Here is a 21,501-nt window from a genome sequence, read left to right as displayed (position 1 = left end):
TGAGAAAATTGTTAAAGACGCGCCTTGAAAGCAACTGATTAAAACTAGAGACATTCGTGAGAATACAATGTTATTTAGTTGCCTCTCATGGGCGTCTGTGATCGAGTGGTCAATGGCGTTCAACTCCAAACCACTTGCATCTCGCCGCCGTAGATCCGAGCCGCGCAAGCGTCTTTCGATATTTTCATACAGCTAGCTTATGGTGTCCCGTTTGTGCCTGAAATAATGCACAGAAGAGCACCTAAGGTTTTTCCTTCACCCGTATAGCTGGAGAGTCGTCATATGACCTAAACTGTGTTAGTGCGACGTAAAACCCAACAAACAAACAAACAAACAAACAAACAAACAAACAAGAAAGAAAGAAAGAAAGAAAATGGTTGCCCCAGCAACAACTTGGTTGTTGGATGACGGCACAATTTATTTAAATGAAAGCCCGATCGATGAATATGATACACACCTATAAACCAGCAATAGTGTTAAAAGTACACCACTGAAAGCTGTTTGAAATGACAGAACGGATTTACTTTTTTTTCGAGATTTTTATACCAGTTGAAGTAGGTCTATATTTATTAATAACTTGATGATAATGATATCCCCTAAAATTGTTAACATGTCATTTTGTTACATTTTCGTTATATCAATACAAGTACAAGTATAAGGAGGTCACAGAACAGCATATGGAGGCTGTATACAATTTTAATATTAGCCAGGGTCAAATTTACGAATAAGAGACAGTCTTGAAATTGAAGAGAAATATTTAGGTTTCCATATTTCAAGTTTCAGTGGCTAGTATTGTGTTACTATCAAACACTGAGAATATTCGAGCACACTGTCCTGCCGAGATCACTTCTGTAACAGCCCATTTACTCAGTCAGATACAGTGAGTGCGTACACTATAAACACGTGACCAGTCATGTCCTGAAGACTAAACAGTGCATTTTGAGACCAAAGGTAGGTTATTGTACGCTGTTAATTCGGCCTACACTGTACAGTGTTTGATGGATGCAAAAAAAGGAAAGAAACAGTTTGTTAAATGCAGGGCGTCAAACCAATGCCTTACACCAATGACAGAGGTTTAACAAGGGGAAGGCTTAACATCGACTAAACACCGAACCAAAAGAAACACTCTGGTCATTCTATAAAACTAAGTTTCGTCCGGCGCAGATATGTATACATAAGTGTGGGATGAGAAAGCTTGCGTCACCACACGTTTTATATTTTGACGCCTTGATGACGTCGTTCCAGTTGCTTTGTTATTTTTTCTTTGTCACGGAAATTGACGGATTATACCGAATTTTCACGATCATTTAAAGGATTTATAACCTTTACCATACAGACAAGCAAAACATTGGAACACTCATGCTAGGACAATGTTGTCTTCTGTAAGGTTGTGACAGACGCTTGTAAGGCGAGGACTTGTCTTGTAGCTGTTGTTTAAACGACAAGATCAAGTCTAAAAACAGTGTTGCAAATTAAACATAACATGTGCAATGACTAATTGGTGAAATACAAAAAAGGAGATGCACACCATGTTTTAGGCGATACACTTTAGTTAGGGGCGTTCTTTACTATGTAAAAACTCAAAGGTTGTAATGATTGTTTTTACAACTGTTGAGTTTGCATTATAAAACGACATACGTGCAGCAGCAAAAGTTCAAGCTTTAAAGACACATCGAGACCTATATTTTCATAACGTAGGGAACTGAAAGTGTTTTTAAAGACCAGTTTAAGGGCCAGTTTTATATGTTTAGACTTGAATGTCCGACCAAATCTACAACACTAACATCAAACCAACGTTTACGGATTGCCTTGAATAACTCAAAGAAATCGTAAAAAGAAACAGCGAAAAGAAGAGGAAACATTGCACCCGGTCTTTAACGATAAATTGTGAAAAGCTTTTTAAATACCATTCACAAACGTCTATACCTATATTCATGTACAATGTATAGTATAAAAAAGTCACCGTCAACCCGACTAGACAATTAATATTACACTGGTGTCATACGCCAAATGTTCGATGAAAAACAAAACATATTTTCTATGGCAAAAAAATCAAATTTTTACTTAATAAACAATTATGTTCTTGACTTAATAACAAGCTGTTTTTTCCAACTAGTAGGTTACACCGAACAAGATGTATTCACAGCGCAACTGCTTATTGTGTAAAACAAAACAAAAGTACAAAATGTAGGTGTCTTTAATCACGTAAAACAAGGAGGGGTGTTATCTAAATCATACGTTTAACATGGAAAGGAAATGATGTGGCAAAAGTAGCCTTTCATCTAAGATTGCATCTGAGGTTTGAATTGAAAAAAAATAAGATTGAAGGTTTGTTCCGGTTTGATATTTGACACATCATTAAAACATGCATAAGCCACAAGCGCCACCTATCTACAAAATAAATAAATAAATACCATTATTGTTTACATAAACAAAAATAAAGTATCATTCACTTCCCACATACATTTGTATTTAACAATTATCACTCTGATATATGGCTTTTTGTATGTTTGCCATTCCCATTCGGAACATCCTGTCAAAGATTGACGAGAATGGCCGAAACGTTGCGCAAAGAGGATGCTATAATTTGATTACGTCATTTAGTAAATGACCAATTGCAATTTTTCGGCCCTTTCCGTCAGTCTTCGGATAAGAGAACGGATACTGTATTTCGGTCTTTACCTACGCTAACAAACTAAACATGTGACCAAATAGTAATTTAATGCTAGGAGTTGATGACTATATTTATACCAATTTGTCTAGTATAAGTCCACATAAATTCAGTAAATTTACAGACATAACAGATAACACTTCATTATTTTTATAGACTCTGCATATTAAAATGGTTGAAGAAACCAAGGCTATTGACATTAGTTCGGATTTGGTTCAGTGAGCATTTTTTAAATTGATTATGATTGCAATCATAATTCTACCGAAACAGACTTTATTTTCCTTTGAGTGACATACATATACATTAACAAAGATTACACCCACTGTTTTTGCTTACATCTAAAACCACGTGGTAGAACTACTTTCAGTAGGGTATTATTGATAATAGCTGGTAAACTCAAGAAACGACAAATTTATGTAAACAAGACTATGATATTTAAGAAAAACACTTCAAAACATAAAGTAAGTCATTTGAACAAAATTGCATGGAAAATATTGTCATTATGATACCTTTTCTAAGTCATTTTTATGACTAAGTGACAGACTTATATTTTATTTGCCCTTGCTTGTGTCTGTGTGCGTGCTCACGTGTGTGTGTCAGTTGTTTATTATTTCAAGACCCATTATCCCAAAGAAATGTTCGGTTCGCCCAGTAAGTAGAGCGTTGGATTATGAATCGGGCGACCTGGGTTCAAGGACGGTGCAGGTCACTTTCGTTGTGACTGATCGCGGTCATTCTCACTGTTCCTCTATTCTGGCATGTATACTAAGTTCCAGTTCATTGCGAAAGTGGAGGCAACTAGTATTTGTATACTGCTTGACAGCCTGCCCAGGAAAAATGTTGTGGGTGAACTGTGATCTAGTATATTCAATGTGGCTTACTGCCGTGATCAGGAGTGAAAACTACCAGCACCCCCACCATCAAGAAATGTTTTTGTTTTTGATTTCCCAAAAGCTTTTTTCTTTTTGTTGTACTTTTACAGTTTTTAAAAAAGATACTTAATTGTGGCCAAATACCTGAACTATCTTTTTCTTCTGTTGCTTTTTCGCAATTACTATTATAGTGATTTAGTATTTTGTATGGAAGTCAAAATACATATACTTCTTTGTTTACATTTCGCTACTTTTATGACAAATTATTTCACATTTTGCGCTACAGTCGTCAGGTAGCAAGCATCTAACATGCTTTTCTTAAGAAGTAAAATTTGATTAGTTTCTATGCCTTTAAATTCGACGGACGCCAATAAAAAAAAAGCATTGCTTCAATTTTTCCTGCGATAAACTTTAAATTTAAGATGAAGTGTTCGAGACAAAAAAAACTTGTAGTCATAGCATGGCTGAAGATTGCGTTTACATTATACACAGTACAACATTTAGTACCCTTTGATGACTTTTATTTTGACAAATTTTGATAATTTGTCAACAACCAAAAAACAGCGAACTGTTCGCAACATGACAGGTAATAAAAATGTACATCATGATAAAACATAGTCGCAATGTGTGGTCTAATAAAACATAAACGATCCCCACTTAACTTTATATAAAACACTACAATTTGTATATATATAAAACACTAACAACTTCTCCCTTCTATTTAGCCGTATCTGATGAGCCTAAGGGGAGCAGTCATTGCAACGTAATCTATATTTAACATCGATTTTTCGGGAGAGCCCTTTTTTCTTTCATCTAATTACGCTGTATCAGATTATGAAAGCAGTTGAACTTAGATACCCCATAAAGTTACCAATGTTTTGAGAAGGATAATATCTCAATGTACTTTATAAATCTGTTTAAACATAAGTATTTTAAAAACTTTACTATGTATGCAAATGATGTTATTGTTGTTGATATTATTATTATTATTATTATTATTATTATTATTATTATTATTATTATTATTATCATCATCATCATCATCAACAACAACATCATCATCATCTTCGTCGTCGTCGTTGTCGTCGTCGTCGTCATTATTATTATTATTGTTATTATTATCTTCTATCTTCTGTCTGCTCGCAGTTCTTATTCATCCTATATACAGAAATATCAAAAACATTATTGTTCAATGAATGCTAAGTTTACTGGACAATACACACACGTGGGTCAATCTGTACGACCGAGGGCTCCCCGGGTATTTCCTAATCACAACAATTTGATCACCATCCCTTGTGTCGTCTGATCCAACACCATGTGGCGTGTGATATGGTAACGTATACACTGTTTTATTTTATTTTTTTTAAAATGCATTAATTGTTGCCATTGTTTGTCCTAACTCGTCACTTTATGTTGTAAATCTATTAAATATATAAAAATCTATAAATTCAAACCTTTTGAAATCGTATAAAGTTACAAAATGCGTTCAATGCACTTTAGCTTACCGTCGGAAGCTGAAATTGTATACGTTACCGGCAGATCGATCGACCGGTCGACTAACTGATCGACCGACCGACCGACCGGTGCACGTACGATCCATTCTTTTTCGTTTATTTAGTTAACACAATGATGACGTTCGTTGTTAAGCAATTATCAACATACACTAACAAAAATAGATGTCAGTTACTATTTATGATACAGGTGCTCTATAAAAAAAGAAAATATGACTTTGTAAAAAAAAAAAATTCTACAATCGTTTAACATACACTTGCTTGAATCGCGAAAACAAAATAAAATTCATAGTGGTTGATATCATTTAAAGATACCCAGGTGTTAAAGGCAAAAAATTGTAAGTGTTGTTTAACCCATTACTTCATATACACGCCTTTTAACGCCTTTTTCACCCCCCCCCCTTTTTGTTGTCTCAAATGATGAAAAAATGCCTTATTTAGGCCCCAAACACTTGTTTTTGTTTGAGAAATGTTGTTAAAAAAAGTGACCCTTTTTTCGGCGCAGCCCCCCAACCAAAAGATACATCAGGGGGTTGCCAGAAGGGGGATGTGCCCCCTTCTGTTTGGGGGGGGGGTTGAAGGGGGGCGGAGTCCCCCTCATCGCCAAGAAAATTTTGGACTTGTGAGAGGCTGTAAATGACCCCAGATTGATCATAAGGTAACGTGTAACCAACGCTGAAAAGCATTTGACTCTATCTCAATCCATTGAGAAGTTGCAGCACTTTGAAATCAATTTTGATGGAAAAAATCAACGCAAAATAGTGATTTTTGGCAATTTTGAGATGTCCCCTCGTTGCCATGGTAACATAAAATTTAAGCCTGAGCATGTTGTTGCAAGGACAATGGTCCAGTCAACATTTGTGCCAAGTTTGATTAGTGTTGAAGCAGTTTTTATAGTATTATAGCAATTTGAACTTGTAACGGGAGACTTTTCAATGAAAACAGCCATTTTTCACAAAATGCTCATGAAGTAATGGGTTAAATCACAAACTTGTTAACTTATTAAATTCATAATTGATTTTGTAAGACTCGCTTTTTTTGCTTGATTTTTTTGTAGTGGTATTTGTAACGCTTTGGAAATACTAAGATTTGCAAATAGCAATGATGATGATGAAGAGGAGGACGAAAATGATGATGATGATGATTATGATAATAATGATGATGCTTATAAGGACGATGATGAGTACGTCGAAAACGATAATAATGTTGTTGTTGTTGTTGTTGATGATGATGATGATTATGATGATGATGATGGTGATGATGATGATGATGACGATTGTGGCAATGATGATTATAAACATGATCGTGGTGATGGTGGTTACAATGTTCGTAACATTGACTGCTCTATGTAGTCCCTTGGTCAAATGTCTAAAATTGAGATTGAACAATTCTCGTTTAGTAATTCTTCCATAATAACATATCATAAGATTTATTTATAGATAAATTTTAAATCATACTGAGAGATTTATGTTTTCATTTGCTTATGTGCTAAAAAAAGTGGCTCTTTATAAAAAAGTAATGATAAGAATAGTAATTAGAAAATGATTATAAAAGGACAACAAAAGCAAATATTTTCAAAGCATAGGTTTGCGTGAAATGTGAAAAAATGTATATTTATATAAGTGCTTTATATTACAGTGTAATACAATAAAGAGCAACACATGTATGGAAGAAAATTCAAAAGAAAAGAAAATAAAATTCAAAATTTTATGTAGCGTACTTCAATACTTCTGATAAACCTTAATTTCTTATTCATATACAGTGCAACCTCTACATAGAGACCCCCTGTACATCAATAACCCCCCTGTACATCAATAACCTTTTTGACAACAATATTATACATGTATATCCCTAAACGAAGACTTCACAATGAAAATAACCTTTCTTTAACGTTACCTCTACAGAAAAAAACCTCCAAAATACAGGAAAACGTCTAGTTTCAATATTTGGACTGCAAGACCGACATTTTTACAATCTGATTCCGTCTTAAGGGCGACCATCCTCTATATAATAAAAAGCGCTAAAGTGCACAATTTGTTTGACTAGAAAAAAAATCCAACAACCAAAATACTTTTCTACCCAAAGGTTTTGCTCTTTACTGTGTTGTACTGTAATATAAAGCACTTATAAAATATACATTTTTTTTCACATTTCATTTGTAATATGATAAGCCAACCTATGCTTTAAATTAGTCCAAAGAATATGCTCAAATCTTTCAATGACATCAAACACGCTGAACTTGTATTTCTACCGAGACGACAACGTTGTGTGACGAGAAGTTACAAATGATTTTAGACATATTAATGAAAAACAAATATTTAAATAGACCATCTTTCGGTTACTCCCATTGTTCGGTTATATAATTAACGGCTCAAGGAATGCCACTATTCAGATGCACTCTTTTAAAACATATGATATACTATTACAGCGTAATATTTGCTTTCAACTAGCGGACTTATTTAATCTGTGTTCGTTAAGGACCTGACAAACTTGTTAGAAATTTTTAAGTTATTTCAGATCACTTAAAATCCGTCCATTTTTAATGTGTGTTTTTTACGGCTCTTTTCGGCACTTTCCGTTATATTTCGGCAAAGAGTAATTGACAATATGTCCGAATGGTTCATAGCTCTTCCAGATGTTCTTTCTTCCAGATGTAATGTCCGTTTTAAGCGGTAAAATTATAACTTTTGACATAGGAATTGGCAAGGAAAGATGATAAAGAAAGAGAACTTGAACAATAATTCGTCTACCAGCAATAATTATTACACCTTAAAATGATTTGAAGGTTACCAAAAACATAGATTATGGACAATCTTCTGAAATGTCCCGTATGACTTTCAATATAGACATTTGTAAAATACCACTGTGTTTTCACTTAACCATTCAGCACCACTTTAAAATAAAGCGATCGGAATTAGTTGCTACAAAAGATGCACTCTTCTGGTAAAATGGCCTAGAAGATAGGTTTATTCGCAATGTAACTTTTCGTCTCTCAAAAATATCTTAGAATCGCTGAAATTTACTACTGATCTTCAGATTGATCCTTATTTTGATCCATTTTGTATAGAAAATTTGATCCTGAACCTAATTTCTATCATTACATTTATCTTTGCATTTTCTCATGACCCTAATTTCCATCTTTGTAAACACGGGGTCTGAAGATCTTTTCAGAAGTCGGTGTTCGTGAGCCTTATGGTTAACAAAATGCTTGTAGTGTTTGAGATCTTATTTCAAAGGACCACGCCTTTCAGTATTTAAATGCGTCGAGTAGATCAAAATGTTCCAAATGCTATAGTTCTTTATGTATATACAAAGTTATTCAACATTCTAATGAAGTTATTCGAGGTACAGTAGAGCAACCAGAATTTATTGAATAAAGAATGTTATATTAAATTTGCTGCTGAAGAACAGATACCCCCCGCCACCGTCTCGTTTCAAGGTTATCAAAGTGCGGTTTTTTGTGAAATAAAAGAAAGCGCGTGGCTCCGAAATGCACCAGGTCTGTTTTAACAACGTGTCGTTATGTTTACAATTCAATCGCAAATCAATGCTGCTATTTTAAGTACGAATGGCTTCGTGTCCGAAATCTTTTTCAAAGGCAAATGTAATAAATGTAGGACCTAAATTCAACTAAGGGAAACATGATAATCGTTAACACAAAATAAATTCTAACACTGAGTCAAGATGGGTATCACGTGTAAATAATGTTCGTATATGCACGTGTGCTTTGTGTAATGTCGTTGTCACTTGTGTGTATTATACTAGAATACTAATCAAAGCACATATGCATACTATGAAGAAATAGTTATTAGATATTTATAGTGCATTTATAATTTACTCAGTTTTAGACTTCGTATTCAAATGGCCGCTTTTAATTGAACATGCATGCTGCATCAATTGATAGACTTGTTAAAGATTTATTAGTCGGCGTCCTTTTAGACAGGGAAGAAATACACGTATTTTAGAGTTAGACTTTCTTGATAAGTAAAGCCGTCACCAAATGCCTTCGCATGGTTAACGTTACCCCATTAACCCAAAAACGATTAGGTAAGAAAAATGTGCAAAATAAATGCTTTTAAATGCCATTTCCTCCCCTTGATTATCCTAGTTTTACAGATATGCCATTTATCTTTCTTCCACTGTTTAGATTATTTCGAGTTTCTTTATGTAATGGACGCTGTTTGTCTAAACAAAATTTATAACTACATCCATAAAAGCAACCTACTTCTGCGTCTTTGACCCGTGAGGTATTCAGGGTACCGCATATTTGATAGTACCGCCGTCTACGAAAATAACAGTATCCCGCCGCAAAGCGTTGATTATGTCGTAAAATCGCAATTTTCAAGGCGGGAATCTCATCAAACGAAAATTGCCTCAAACATAAATGCAACTTTTATATTCCATGGTCATTAGTAGTTATTGTCCATGAAATTATGCAAATTACTGTAACCTAGGTAACAAAAAAATCCAAGCATTCCATCGATGCACTTTGTTCGCTAGAAAAGGTTGTAAGTGATACCTGAAAGCTATCATTTCAAGCGTTTTTTTTCAATCATTTAAATGTAAAATCGAAAATAGTTGCAAATTATTGTTAACAACTGTATGATACTTATTTGCGTGAAATCGCTAGATAACATTTCGGGGTGTTGGTTTTTTTTTGGTTATTTTTTTTTTGTATTTTTTTCCGGCATAATTATGGTCTCGTGTCGGATACATAACAAAAAAGATACAGTAACAAAAACAACACATCTTGGTTTCAATGATGAATACGAGTAGTCATAAAGATTTGTTTTTCATTTTAAGAGCTGCAAAGTTATGTCGGTATCTAAGGGGTGGCGGTATGCCCTTGGGCATTGTAATATTACACATGGGGCGTATACAGTTGGCAGTTCCAAATATCAGAAAAAAGAGGATCAAACTGAATGCTAAGATACTACTAGTAGCACTATTTCTAACTGAGAATATGACCCAGTATATGCTATGAATTAGGCACGAAAAGTCCTGACGTGGTTGGTCGTGTTTTCGAAGGAGCTGCCTTTAAAATGCTCATGTCAGAAAACAGAGAAATCTCTGGTTAGTCTCATGTTGAATAAACAGAACAATTTGAACCTATGTACTATTTTGAGATAGTGGCCATCGTTTAAAAGAGAGCACAGTCATTATCATTCACCAAAGTGGGTGGTGCTTCATTTGACGCGCCTTTACGACACTCAAACAACAAACGTAGACCACTTTCTGGCATTTAAGGCAGACTTAAATCAACAATGGAGGACATTAATGGCGGTTTTATTCCGGAGAGTTCATGTTTTCGAATCGTTGCCAGTCTGTGATCATAAGCAAACAATAAAAGTCAGGAAGCGGCTTCCACGGAGTGCCATCCAAACATTCATGACTTTACAAACGCCTTAACTTGTCGCTAGCAATTGGGAACAACAGTCATGCCAAGAACAGACGCGCATATATTTAAATCAGCGCATGCGCAGATCAACAAAATTTGGAAAAACCTGATTGGTGGAATATAAGACTTGTTCCTTCTCATCCAGAGAATTTGACTTTTATAATGACGTCACATATCATATGTGAACACATATCTGATTATTATTGTTCGGATTTAATAAGATATATTGCAACTATTCAATACAGGAATGCATATAAGATATGATTGTTCTTAAAGGCACATCATGTCTCAAAAATTATTATTTTTCGTTCTAAAGAAATGGCAAAATGAGTTTTATAAAGTTTAAATAACTGCTTAAGAGCATGTTAATTTTTTGTTAATTAAGAAATAAGCACTGAATGCGAAATTATTCGTCATAAAAGTAGCGAAATGTAGACAAAGTAGTGTTTTGACTTTGTATTATGACATTTTGACAAAATACTAAATCCCTTTAACTGTACTTATTGCCAAAAACCAATAGATAGTTCAGGTAATTGGCCAGTGAGTAACTTTTTAGAAACAATAATAGAACACCAAAAATTCAGAGCTTTAGAGGAAAAGAAATAAATGCATTTCTGTGGCAAAAAAAAGGTTATAATTATGCAAAACAAGAAGCAAGCCTTGCATTAGCCTCAAGACACTTTCTTTCGATTTAGGTTTTGTATCTATATATTTAAGGCAGTTTCCACCTTTTAGTAATTTAAATGCATTTCCTTTCCCACATTGAGACTACAATATTTAACCGTTCTTAAATAGCTAAATTTAAAACATTATAAACTGCATCCTGCACGTGCAAATAAGTGGGTCACGTATGTCCTTCAATTTATAAGCAGATAATACCTTGCAGATGAAAATAACATCATATAAATTAGGACACATTTTTGACCCTGTTCAGCTTTTTATTACTTTGTATGAATTAATTTATTCTATTTATTTAGCGGAAGCACGTGTCTAATTTTCTATAATTTTCTTTAAACGAATTTTTAAACTTTTCATGCAGCCTGTAAAATATATACATTGCACCTAAACGTGCATCGTCGTCGAATTATCTTATTTCCTAGATGCTAGACTATTTCACCTGACTAGCTTGTTTACACACGAAATTATTGTTTGCTTTAACGATGTTTTACCATTATGTTTTTACGGGATAATTTTATTATCTTTGACAGAAAGCAGACGTCAATTACAAAACGGTTAGCGAAAGTTTTGAATTGAGTCTGGTGATCTCGTTTACTTTAAAAAAAACGTGCGGTATGTTTTTGTTGTTGTTTTTTTTTCTTGATACGAAGACATGTCATTTGACGCAGACGACACTTTAGGTGTTTCTAAAACGCTATCAATATTAATGAGTAGATTTATATAAAAAAATGAATTGAAAATCTTTTCAGTACGTAATATTGTCTCGCTGTTAGGATATTATTTATACACCTTTAATGTATTTTCTTTGATCATACTGAATCTACGTATTTATGTTTGTTTTCTATTTCATGAAAAGTTCCTTTGCTACTACTTCGTATTCAAAAAACATTTAAATTCTTTTTTTTAAACACGAAAATGCTTCAATTGACTTACTTACCTTATTTATTCTGCATTATTCCATTTTGTTCCATTTTGTTGTTGTTGATTTTTTAGGATTTATTTATTTATTTAAGGTTTATATGTCCGTCATTCTGTCTTGGAACCAAATCGTAATCCTAGCTTAGATCTTTTCACTTTTATAGCACTTTTCGCAAATTATAAATTATTCTTTTCCGTGAAGATCTGACTCATTAGAGATCTTAATTGTCACACAACAGTATCTTCTGCCCCAACACGTGTTCATTGTCAGCACACAGTTTATTAAGTTTAAATCTAAACTGTTTAAAACAATTCGTGTCATTTTAAATTATACACCTTCAAAAAACTACCCCTGTCATATCCAAAATAAAAACGCGAATTAAATTCAATTTAACCTTCTTACAAGCATATTAAATCATGCTCTAACTGTGCTTGTTTTATATTTTAATCTTCGTAAGTATTTAATCTTTGAAAGAATTAACTTTAAAGTCTATGGACAGGTGTTTGGAATAAAACTATCCTGCACATGTGCCTGGTTAAGACGCTTTAACAAATATTTTAAAGTTATTTTTTTGACAATATATTACTTAACAAGAGTTATCATTTCAAATAACAGAAATCAAAGGCGTCCTGGAAAGCGATATGAAGCAAATTTATCGCGAGCTCTTCATGTATAAAATTTCTGGGCTTTAAATTCAATAAACATGACAATCCATGTTATTATCATATGTTAATATAAAATCAGTGGTTAACGTGTCAGACTAGTAATAAGGATTGCAGACCGCGTGGGTTCAAACCCTGTCAGGAGTAAGCCGTTGTTTCCTTGAGCAAGAAACTTTACATTCATTGCTTAGTACTGGTAGGTTCCAGGAACGGATTCGAGAGTGTTTCAATAAGCTTAAACATAATCGAACTAAAATAAATTCGTATTAACTAAAACCAGTAAACTCCGAAGAACTTCAAAAATTATAGTTTTAAATGATAGTTTTTATCTAATATGTGTGTAATTTCAAGTAATAAGTAATGATAATGCATGTATTAAATTACAGCAATAGACGACATTACAGTGGGTTAACGCATCATCTTTCAGTGCTCGCTATAAATGATACAAATGAATTAAATAAGCTTAAAATAAATCATACACTGATCGGAATTAGCAGAGGCTTGTGCTCGCAATTAATCATACACAATGGATTATAATTATAGACTCGAGATTCCGTGCGCCCATTGTGAACATTCTGTGATAAAATGTTATACGTTCGTATACAACTGGACAAAGACACTTAAAAGGCCATCTGGATATATCTTGTCCGCATTCTTAACAAAACTGAACCAAAAACTGTCAAATGATGTACATGTATTATAATTTTGCATGCCATTATCGAAAACATTCATGAGCATGAATTTTTATCAAATAAATGCCTGGATTTTGCACGTTTTTCTTGTGGAATATCATATTTTATACATATTGATGGATTCGATTTACTCGTGCTGTAACAGAGTTTCGAAGAGGTATTCCGCGTCAGTGCGTAGACTCCATACAACATCTGGAATACATTGAAATGTTTCAAAGAGTAAGTTTTTGATTGACGTCATTCATTGTTTGTTTAGAAAATAATACTACAAAATACTTGTCTTTTTTTTTTTATAGAATAAGCTGTTAATAAGTTGTGTTCCGAAAAGGTTGTGTCCCTTTATACTTCTAATTTTCATATTTCATTGATGTTGGAGCCTCCGTGGTCGAACGCTTCAGATCGAAAATTGCTTGGCCTTCATTATGATTTTTTTCATGGTTTGGAGCAGGCTAGATAGCTTATGAAATGTCGGTTGTTATACTTGACGGCTCTACTCCTTTGGTTCTACTCGGGTATAATTATGCTTCTTTTTGAGTAAATGATCTACAAAGTATCACGTGATCGAGGTCTCCCTCCACCAGTATAGTAAAAAACCAAGCGAAACTTGCATATCTATTTTTGTAGAACTTTAATAGGCAAACAAACATGTACATAAAATGAATTAAATCATAATTATGGTAAGTCATTTTTGATTTGTCTCAACAAAAACAGTTTAATATGCATCCTCACAAAGTAATAAAGGTTCCGTATTTTCACCATATATAAAGAAGTTTCATTCACCCTATCGGTAACCTTTACTTCTTCTTTCTTCATAATAAATGTAGGCCAAATATAACCGTTTGTTTGTTTGTTGTTGTTGTTGTTTTTTTTTAAGGCGATATCGGCTCCTTATGTCGTCGTTTCCAAATGCATAGGTCCAATAACTACAATATCAATGCATGCGCGTAACAATATAAGTCGATGTCATTTGACCTGTAAATCAGAACAAGAATCATTTTATTTTAAGTTTTAAAAGATAATACCACTCTCTGATAAAAATACAACAAAAAAAGACCAGTTGCCCATGGCCTCTCCTTTACGGTGTATATAGAGCCGCATGAGTTACTTCCCCTTATTAGTAATGCAGCGTAGCTACCGTGATGCGTTGAATAGAGAAGCTATGTTGATTGACCTTTTTCGGACCACTAAAATTCGAAGCTCGTTTTTTATTTTATTTTTTCATCTTTTACCTTTAGCGTAGACACAGGCTCAATGTACTTCTTGTACATTGTACATTGTAAGTAATGTACTTACAGATATACATGTATACAGATTTAAATACAGGTACATCTAACTTTAACCTTTTACCTCATATAGACGTGCTTTGACGGCTTTTCGCCCCCACTCTTTTTGAGGCCCCTAACAGTGAAAAAGTGCCCTGTTTTAACCCCAAACATTGTTTTTCGTTTGAAAAATGTTGATTAAAAATCACTTTTTCGGCGCCGCCCCTTATCAAAAAGGTATATCAAGGGGTTGTCAAATGGGGGATGCGCCCCTTCTGTTTCGGGGGTTTGAAGGGGCGGCAGCCCCCCTCATCGTCAAGAAAATATTGGAAATGTGACAGACTGAAAAAGGCCTCAGGTCGATCGTAAGGTAACATGTAACCAATGCTGAAAAGCCTTTACTCTATTTCAATCCATTGAGACTTTGCAGCACTTTGAAATCTGTTTTGATTGAAAAAAAACAATGCAAAATAGTGAATTTTGACAATTTTGAGACGTCACCCAATGCCATGGTACAGGAATTTTAAGATTGATCATACTGTTACCGATACTATGGTCCAGTCAACATTTGTGCCATGTTTCATCAGTATTAAATCATTTTTCATAGTTTCGTAGCAGTTTGAACTTGAAACAGGGGGCTTTTAAATGAAAACGGCCATTTTTCACAATATGCTGATGAAGTAAAGGGTTAAATTAAAAATTGTTATATACATGAAGTAGATCGAACTTTATGTTAAAACAGAACAAAACAGGATAATCTTGAAAAGTGGCAAGAGAATAGTTATGATGAATTTATTGTCCAAGGATTAAAACATGGGTTTAAAACATTATCGTATAATGTTGACTAATTTTTATTAATGAATGTATTCCTATTATTAGGTAATGTGTCAAACGTCGCTGGTATTATTTTGATAATGATGGTTAAAATAATGTCTATCATAATGACCAGAGCGGATGTGTTTGGTGGTATTGATGCTTGATTCTTTTAATAGTGCTCCTGCTACCACTAGTCTTGATGGTGGTGGTGGTAGTGAATCTGCATTTTGGTACTGGTGGGGATTGTAGTGCTGCCTTGTGGTGGTGGTGGTGATGGTGCATCTGCTGTATGATACTTTTGATGATTGTGGTGTTGCATTGTGGCGGTGCTTTGTGGTAGTGGTGCTTGTGGGTTGCGATGCTTAGTGGCGGTTCTAAATTGTTGTTTTAGTTATGATGGTGGTTGTGCTGGCTATTGGTGACGGTGTATCTGCTGTTTGCTGCTGCTTTGTAGTGGTGGCGCTAGGTAATTGTTTTGCTTAATGCTTTGTAGTATTGATGGTGCTTAGTAGTGTTGACCAAAAGCTGACGTGTTTTTCACAAGTCACATGTATTACAACATTAACGGAGATAATTAAGTAATACCGCATTGTATGGTTTAGATCAATGCAAATTGCGATACAATTAATGGCCCTTTGCATACATGTCAACGCTGTTCCCGATCAGTTATAAATAAAATTGTTTGTATCTAATATTCTTTTTCAGCTTAGTGTTATAAGAAATATAGAAGCCACATTATATCAAGTACAAGTCGGGCTCGACTACTTGATTTCGGTTGAAATTGATGCCAAGTATATCTTTCGTCCCAGATATTACCAGTGACTTTTTTTCTTAACCTTACATACATCATTATCTTTCTTATATATTCGTAACATATTTTTACCCTATACTAGTTTGCACAAATTTTATTATATATTTTCTAAGCAAGCGCGTGATCTGTTATAACTAATTAGGTAGTGCATACTTGGTGTAAATTATTCATCTTGCCTCTTATTTTCTTTCTTTTTGGTGGTTTTAATTCAATCATTCGGATGACCTCAGTTTTCGACGGGTTAATTGGGACAGTGAAAATTTTGGCATTTAATTAATTTACTGACTAAATGTGTGGGTATGTATTAAGTAATTTTGTGAATTGACACTTCATTTTGAAGGAACATAAGTTAAACTATCCTTGCAATTGATAATTTAGAATTGTCAGTTATGTAAACTTCTTGTTCACTGTTCAGTAAGGTGATACTCGTTCAGCTGTTCAGCTGTTTACTCAGTCATAAAAATTACTTAATTAGTGAATTGGTCAGTGATTTGAACTGTTAAAGTAATAAACCGATAAAACACTTTCCCAACTAGCAGACGACTGGCTATTCTTATCAGTAGTATTTCGAGTACAGATAACCGGTTGCGTATCTCATTGTATAAATCGTATGTAAAATGGTCTGACATATGGACTATGGTAGGTTTAACAGTTAATCTAAATACTTTGGTGTCAAAAGATGTGTTAAATTATATACTGTGACAAAGCTAAGATCCCAAGCTTTCAATTGATGTAATGATTTTTAAAATCGGACCACAGGAACCCGAAATTCTATCCAAAACAAAAAAATAATGATTTTAAAAAAAAATCCCATACATGTAGTATATGTTTTTTTATAGTAATTATATATATATGAAATATTTTTTAAATCATTATTTTTTTGTTTTGGATAGAATTTCGGGTTCCTTTGATCGGACATTTAATCACAACAAACTAGCGGTTTAAAAATGGCTTAATTTGTATTGTTTAAGCGTAAGAGATTTCGATTTTACTCGAAGATAAGGGAAACAACTCTTATTTTTTCACACATTATACCTCGGTTATTTGCGTAGTTCATATGAAAAGTGTTTATGGGTGTATTGACATAATAAGGGAAAGTACCGTTGTCTGCTATTAGTACTTTTTGGTATATGACATGTATCTTATGTATTTTGTTAAGATTGGATAAATGACAAAACTAATTGAAATGAAATGTCCACTGAAAATTTCAGTGAAATGAGATACATATATACAATTTAGGCTAGAGTTGGGCATTGCTGCTGAAAAATGTACAACTATATTATCACAGTATCTTCTGATCTTGGTTAAGTTACAATGATACTTGCATTTAAACCAAATGAATGCAGTTTGTGTAATGTTCATGTAATTCTTATTAACTTTTATTTGTCCAATTGTACTCAGGGTTCTCACTAGGACTTTAAAACATGGAGTCCATGGACTCCCAACCCTGAAAAAGTTGGAGTCCAAAAGCGCGTCACAATTAATATGTTTACAGATTAATTTGTCATTCAATGTTCACAATAGCAATGCTGATATTTTGAATGTTCAAGAGACTTCCAAAGTAAATAGTTATTCAAAAGAAACTCTGAACTACATAGTATAATTATTGTTTTGTTGTTAATATTTATTATGAAATTATTTCATTATAATGCATCAACCCATGGAAATCTTTTCTTTTTTTTTCACTTTTATACCAAATCAAATTTTTCTCTGGTTAAATAAGTCCTTTCTTAAGACAAAAAGTTTGTATTTGTAAAAAAAAAACGTAAATGTATATAGGCAGCGTTTAGCGGAATGAATAGGAAAATCGTGTACAGATTCACACAGTGTGTAAGAGATTCATCCGATCGACGATTATTTTAGCAAATATCTTCAAAAGGGGGCAAATTAAAGATCGACATTTAAAGATTTAATGTTGATTAAATAATAAAGAAACAATTCATTCGCATGTTTGGCTTGGTAACCGAGAATTTTTGCGAAATTTTAGGGTTTCTGGCGAACGTGAAATCGCCGATGTTCGGGATCAATTATCGGATAGAGAAAAGCGTATGTGTACCTGGCATTTCGGCACAATATCTTAAATTCTTAATACTCTTATAGAAAGTTTTTGCAAGAATGAAACTAAAGCAAATTTGTGCCTAGAAAATGCCGAAAATATTCGACAATCATTATAATGCCGAAAATATTCGACAATCATTCAAAATTACACTCAATTGTAATTTGAGAAAACAGTCTTTAAACTTGCGGCGTAAATAGTCGATAATTTTATCCTTTTGTCGGTAAAATTTGCTAATTTCCAATCAACTGTTGATCAAAGATATAAAATTATCACCTCGTGATATATCTGGTAATTACATGTACTGTACAGCGCGTGTATACAGTACATTAGTCTGATCACTATTGCGTGATAATGATCGGTAGCGTTATCGCTGATTGGCTAATTGCTTCACGGGTCGATGTGCATAGGACCGCCTACCTATAGACTGACACGCGCTGACGCATTTGTGTATTTGTGGTTGTAAACAATCGGGAATGTTTATGCGTCCCCGGGCAAAATTAAGCGTACGTGGAATCCTTGCTCTGAAATATTTGCGTCCAGCTGCAATAAACATGCGTACCGGGACGCCGAAATAAGCGTCCCCGAGAACCCTGGTACTACGCGACAATCAAGATATTGTGCTATTTTAGAGCATGGCAATATCACCCCTCTCTAGAAGTGAGATTCTGACCCAGAACAGACATATCTCAGAATTTAGCTTTGGCACATCAATGTATTTTGACTAGGACTTTAATTGACATTATTGTCATTAAAGTCTGTGATTGAAAACATTTTGCAAAGATTAGATAAATTAACAAACTAATAGACAGTGGACATTACTAAATAAGATACAAGTACAAAATGTAATCATACATTGTCCATGCAATTTGAACAATTTAGAGTTGGGCATTGCTGCTGAAACTGTATCAACAATATTGTCACCAGATAACAATACCTCAAAATTGTATCATGTATTGTGAAGGCATACATGTTATCATGATTCATTGATATATCTGACCATCTATTGTGAACATCATAGGGGTGCGACTCATTTTCTATTTAAAATTAGAAACCTCCCACATCTGGAATTCTAAAAAAAGAAAATAAGTTGAACTAAAATTTAAAGATCCTGTAACACAATTTTTTTATGGTTTTAAATCATAAATATGATGATCAAATTAAGATTTATCAATATTTTAGGTTCCAAAAAGCATTATTTATAAAGATATTACCAATTTTAACATTTCATGTGAATAAAGGGAGGTAATAAAAAATTATTTTCTATAAAGTTTAAGTCAAATTTTACAATATGAAATGAATGCATATATTAAATGATAACATATAATATGCACAAATATTTTCAGTACATATTTAACATATTCTTCGATGTTTGAAAATTGTTTTATTTGCATAAATTAATTATGTACAATGTATTAATATTTCACTAAGTGTGGTTTACCACTTTGATCACAGCATACAGGATCTTTAAATATATTTTATTAATAAGTAAGAAGTTTCCAGCAAGTTGGAACCGAAATAATATAATACTCTTCGAATCAATAACAACATGAAAATAATATCTTTTATACTTTATTTCAGATGGAAATGCTTGGTTAACAAATTTACAGTAAATAATTATTGAAATAATGGGTCAGTTGTTGATAAGATCAGCAAAGAGCAGTCAAAAAAATACATCCCCAGATACAGAAGACGGGTACCAGTACTTGTTTAAGGCAGTTCAATCTGGTAATGTTCACCAATTAAAACGTTTTGTAGACTTGAAACCTGGACTTAAAATTGAAGATATTAGAAAGGAAGGTAAATCACTGCTACACACTGCCGTTATTCATCACCAGTTAGACTGTATGCGCTATATTTTGGAATTAGGCTTGGATGCAAATGTCCAGGATAGCTTTGGGCGTTCTGCTTTAATAGAACTTATTGAAAATAAAGCTAAGGATAGAGTTTGTCTGGCATCTCATAATCCAAGGTGCCTAGAGATACAGCTTATTCTATTACTGAAATTCAAGGCAGACATAAATGCAATAAGTACTGTCGGAAGGACAGCATTGCTAAAATCTATCATTTACAGACACCCGCTTACCGAGCTATTGCTACAACATGGAGCTGACCCTAATTTAGCAGACAAAGATGGCCTATTACCAATTCATGTTTGCGCCACATATTCTTGCCTTCAGTTACTAAAGCAGATCTTGAAATGTGGGGCAGACATAAATGGACAAGACAGTAAAGGAAGGACAGCCCTCTATTTCTCAGTGCTAGCTGGACATCAAGACATATTTAATGAATTGATTTCTCATCAATGTGACATCAATAAAGGATCCAAGTATGGATTCCCATTACAAACTGCCGTAGTTAAAGGGCGGTTAGAAATGGTTCAAGCTTTACTTCAAATGGGTTTGCCGATGTTCAGTCTAAAGTTTGTGAGTTTAGGCAGCCCATATTCAAGGACCAGTGACTATTTGTATCTTGCCTTAATAAAAAAAAAAAAAAAAAAAAAAAAAAAAAAAAAAAAAAAAAAAAAAAAAAAAAAAAAAAAAAAAAAAAAAAAAAACAAAAAAGTTCGCCAGCTTCATTACAAAAACAACCATTTCCAGCTATGTCTACCCGAAAAGACATAGATAAAGCAAAACGATCTTTACAGTACTGTTATCTTATTATTCAAGCCTGTAAGTTATTTCCAAAACCTTTGGTGAAACGCGTTTTTGTGAAAACCAACGCCAGCGCATTTTGAGGAAAAGAAATCTACTTGCATGAATAAAATGATAGCTCTTCTTCTTCGCAAAATTAGGCATTTGTTACAAAATGGGTAAAAATTCCAAACCGTCGACGGCCTTCCGAAGCTTGATTCAGACATGGATACAAATTCATACAGAATATTGTTAGAATGAGGGTACGCCAGTTGATGTCAAAACTCTAAAAACTAACATTATTTTTGCAGTCAAAATTGGATTGTCCAACATTTTTAAAAACTTAATATTGTTAAAGAAATATATGTTGAAAATGTTTTATACAGCATGACTGGTTTTAATGAATTTAATTCTTGTTTGAATGATATCATTGTTTCACAGTGTTCAACATGAGCATGTAACATAACAAAATATTTCCCAAAATATATATAACAACATGAGTGTGTCACATCACAAGTAT

General features: G+C 33.6%; 1 protein-coding gene across 1 annotated transcript; it reads left to right on the top strand.

Moving 5' to 3' along the window:
* Positions 1 to 16,801: 16,801 nt before the first annotated feature.
* LOC132717640 (serine/threonine-protein phosphatase 6 regulatory ankyrin repeat subunit B-like) lies at positions 16,802 to 20,805 on the top strand (the record flags this gene model as incomplete). The annotated part of the gene is made up of 2 exons (XM_060701153.1): positions 16,802 to 16,931; positions 19,930 to 20,805. A coding segment is annotated over exon 2 (829 nt), but the record flags the coding sequence as incomplete, so codon positions are not given.
* Positions 20,806 to 21,501: the final 696 nt, after the last annotated feature.

This window comes from Ruditapes philippinarum, unplaced genomic scaffold, assembly GCF_026571515.1.
Source record: "Ruditapes philippinarum isolate M1 unplaced genomic scaffold, ASM2657151v2 ctg1802_1_1_1_1, whole genome shotgun sequence".
Classification (NCBI taxonomy): Eukaryota; Metazoa; Mollusca; class Bivalvia; order Venerida; family Veneridae; genus Ruditapes; species Ruditapes philippinarum.
The sequence above is the reverse complement of the archived record's forward strand: the minus strand, read 5'-3'. Positions and strand labels throughout refer to the sequence as shown.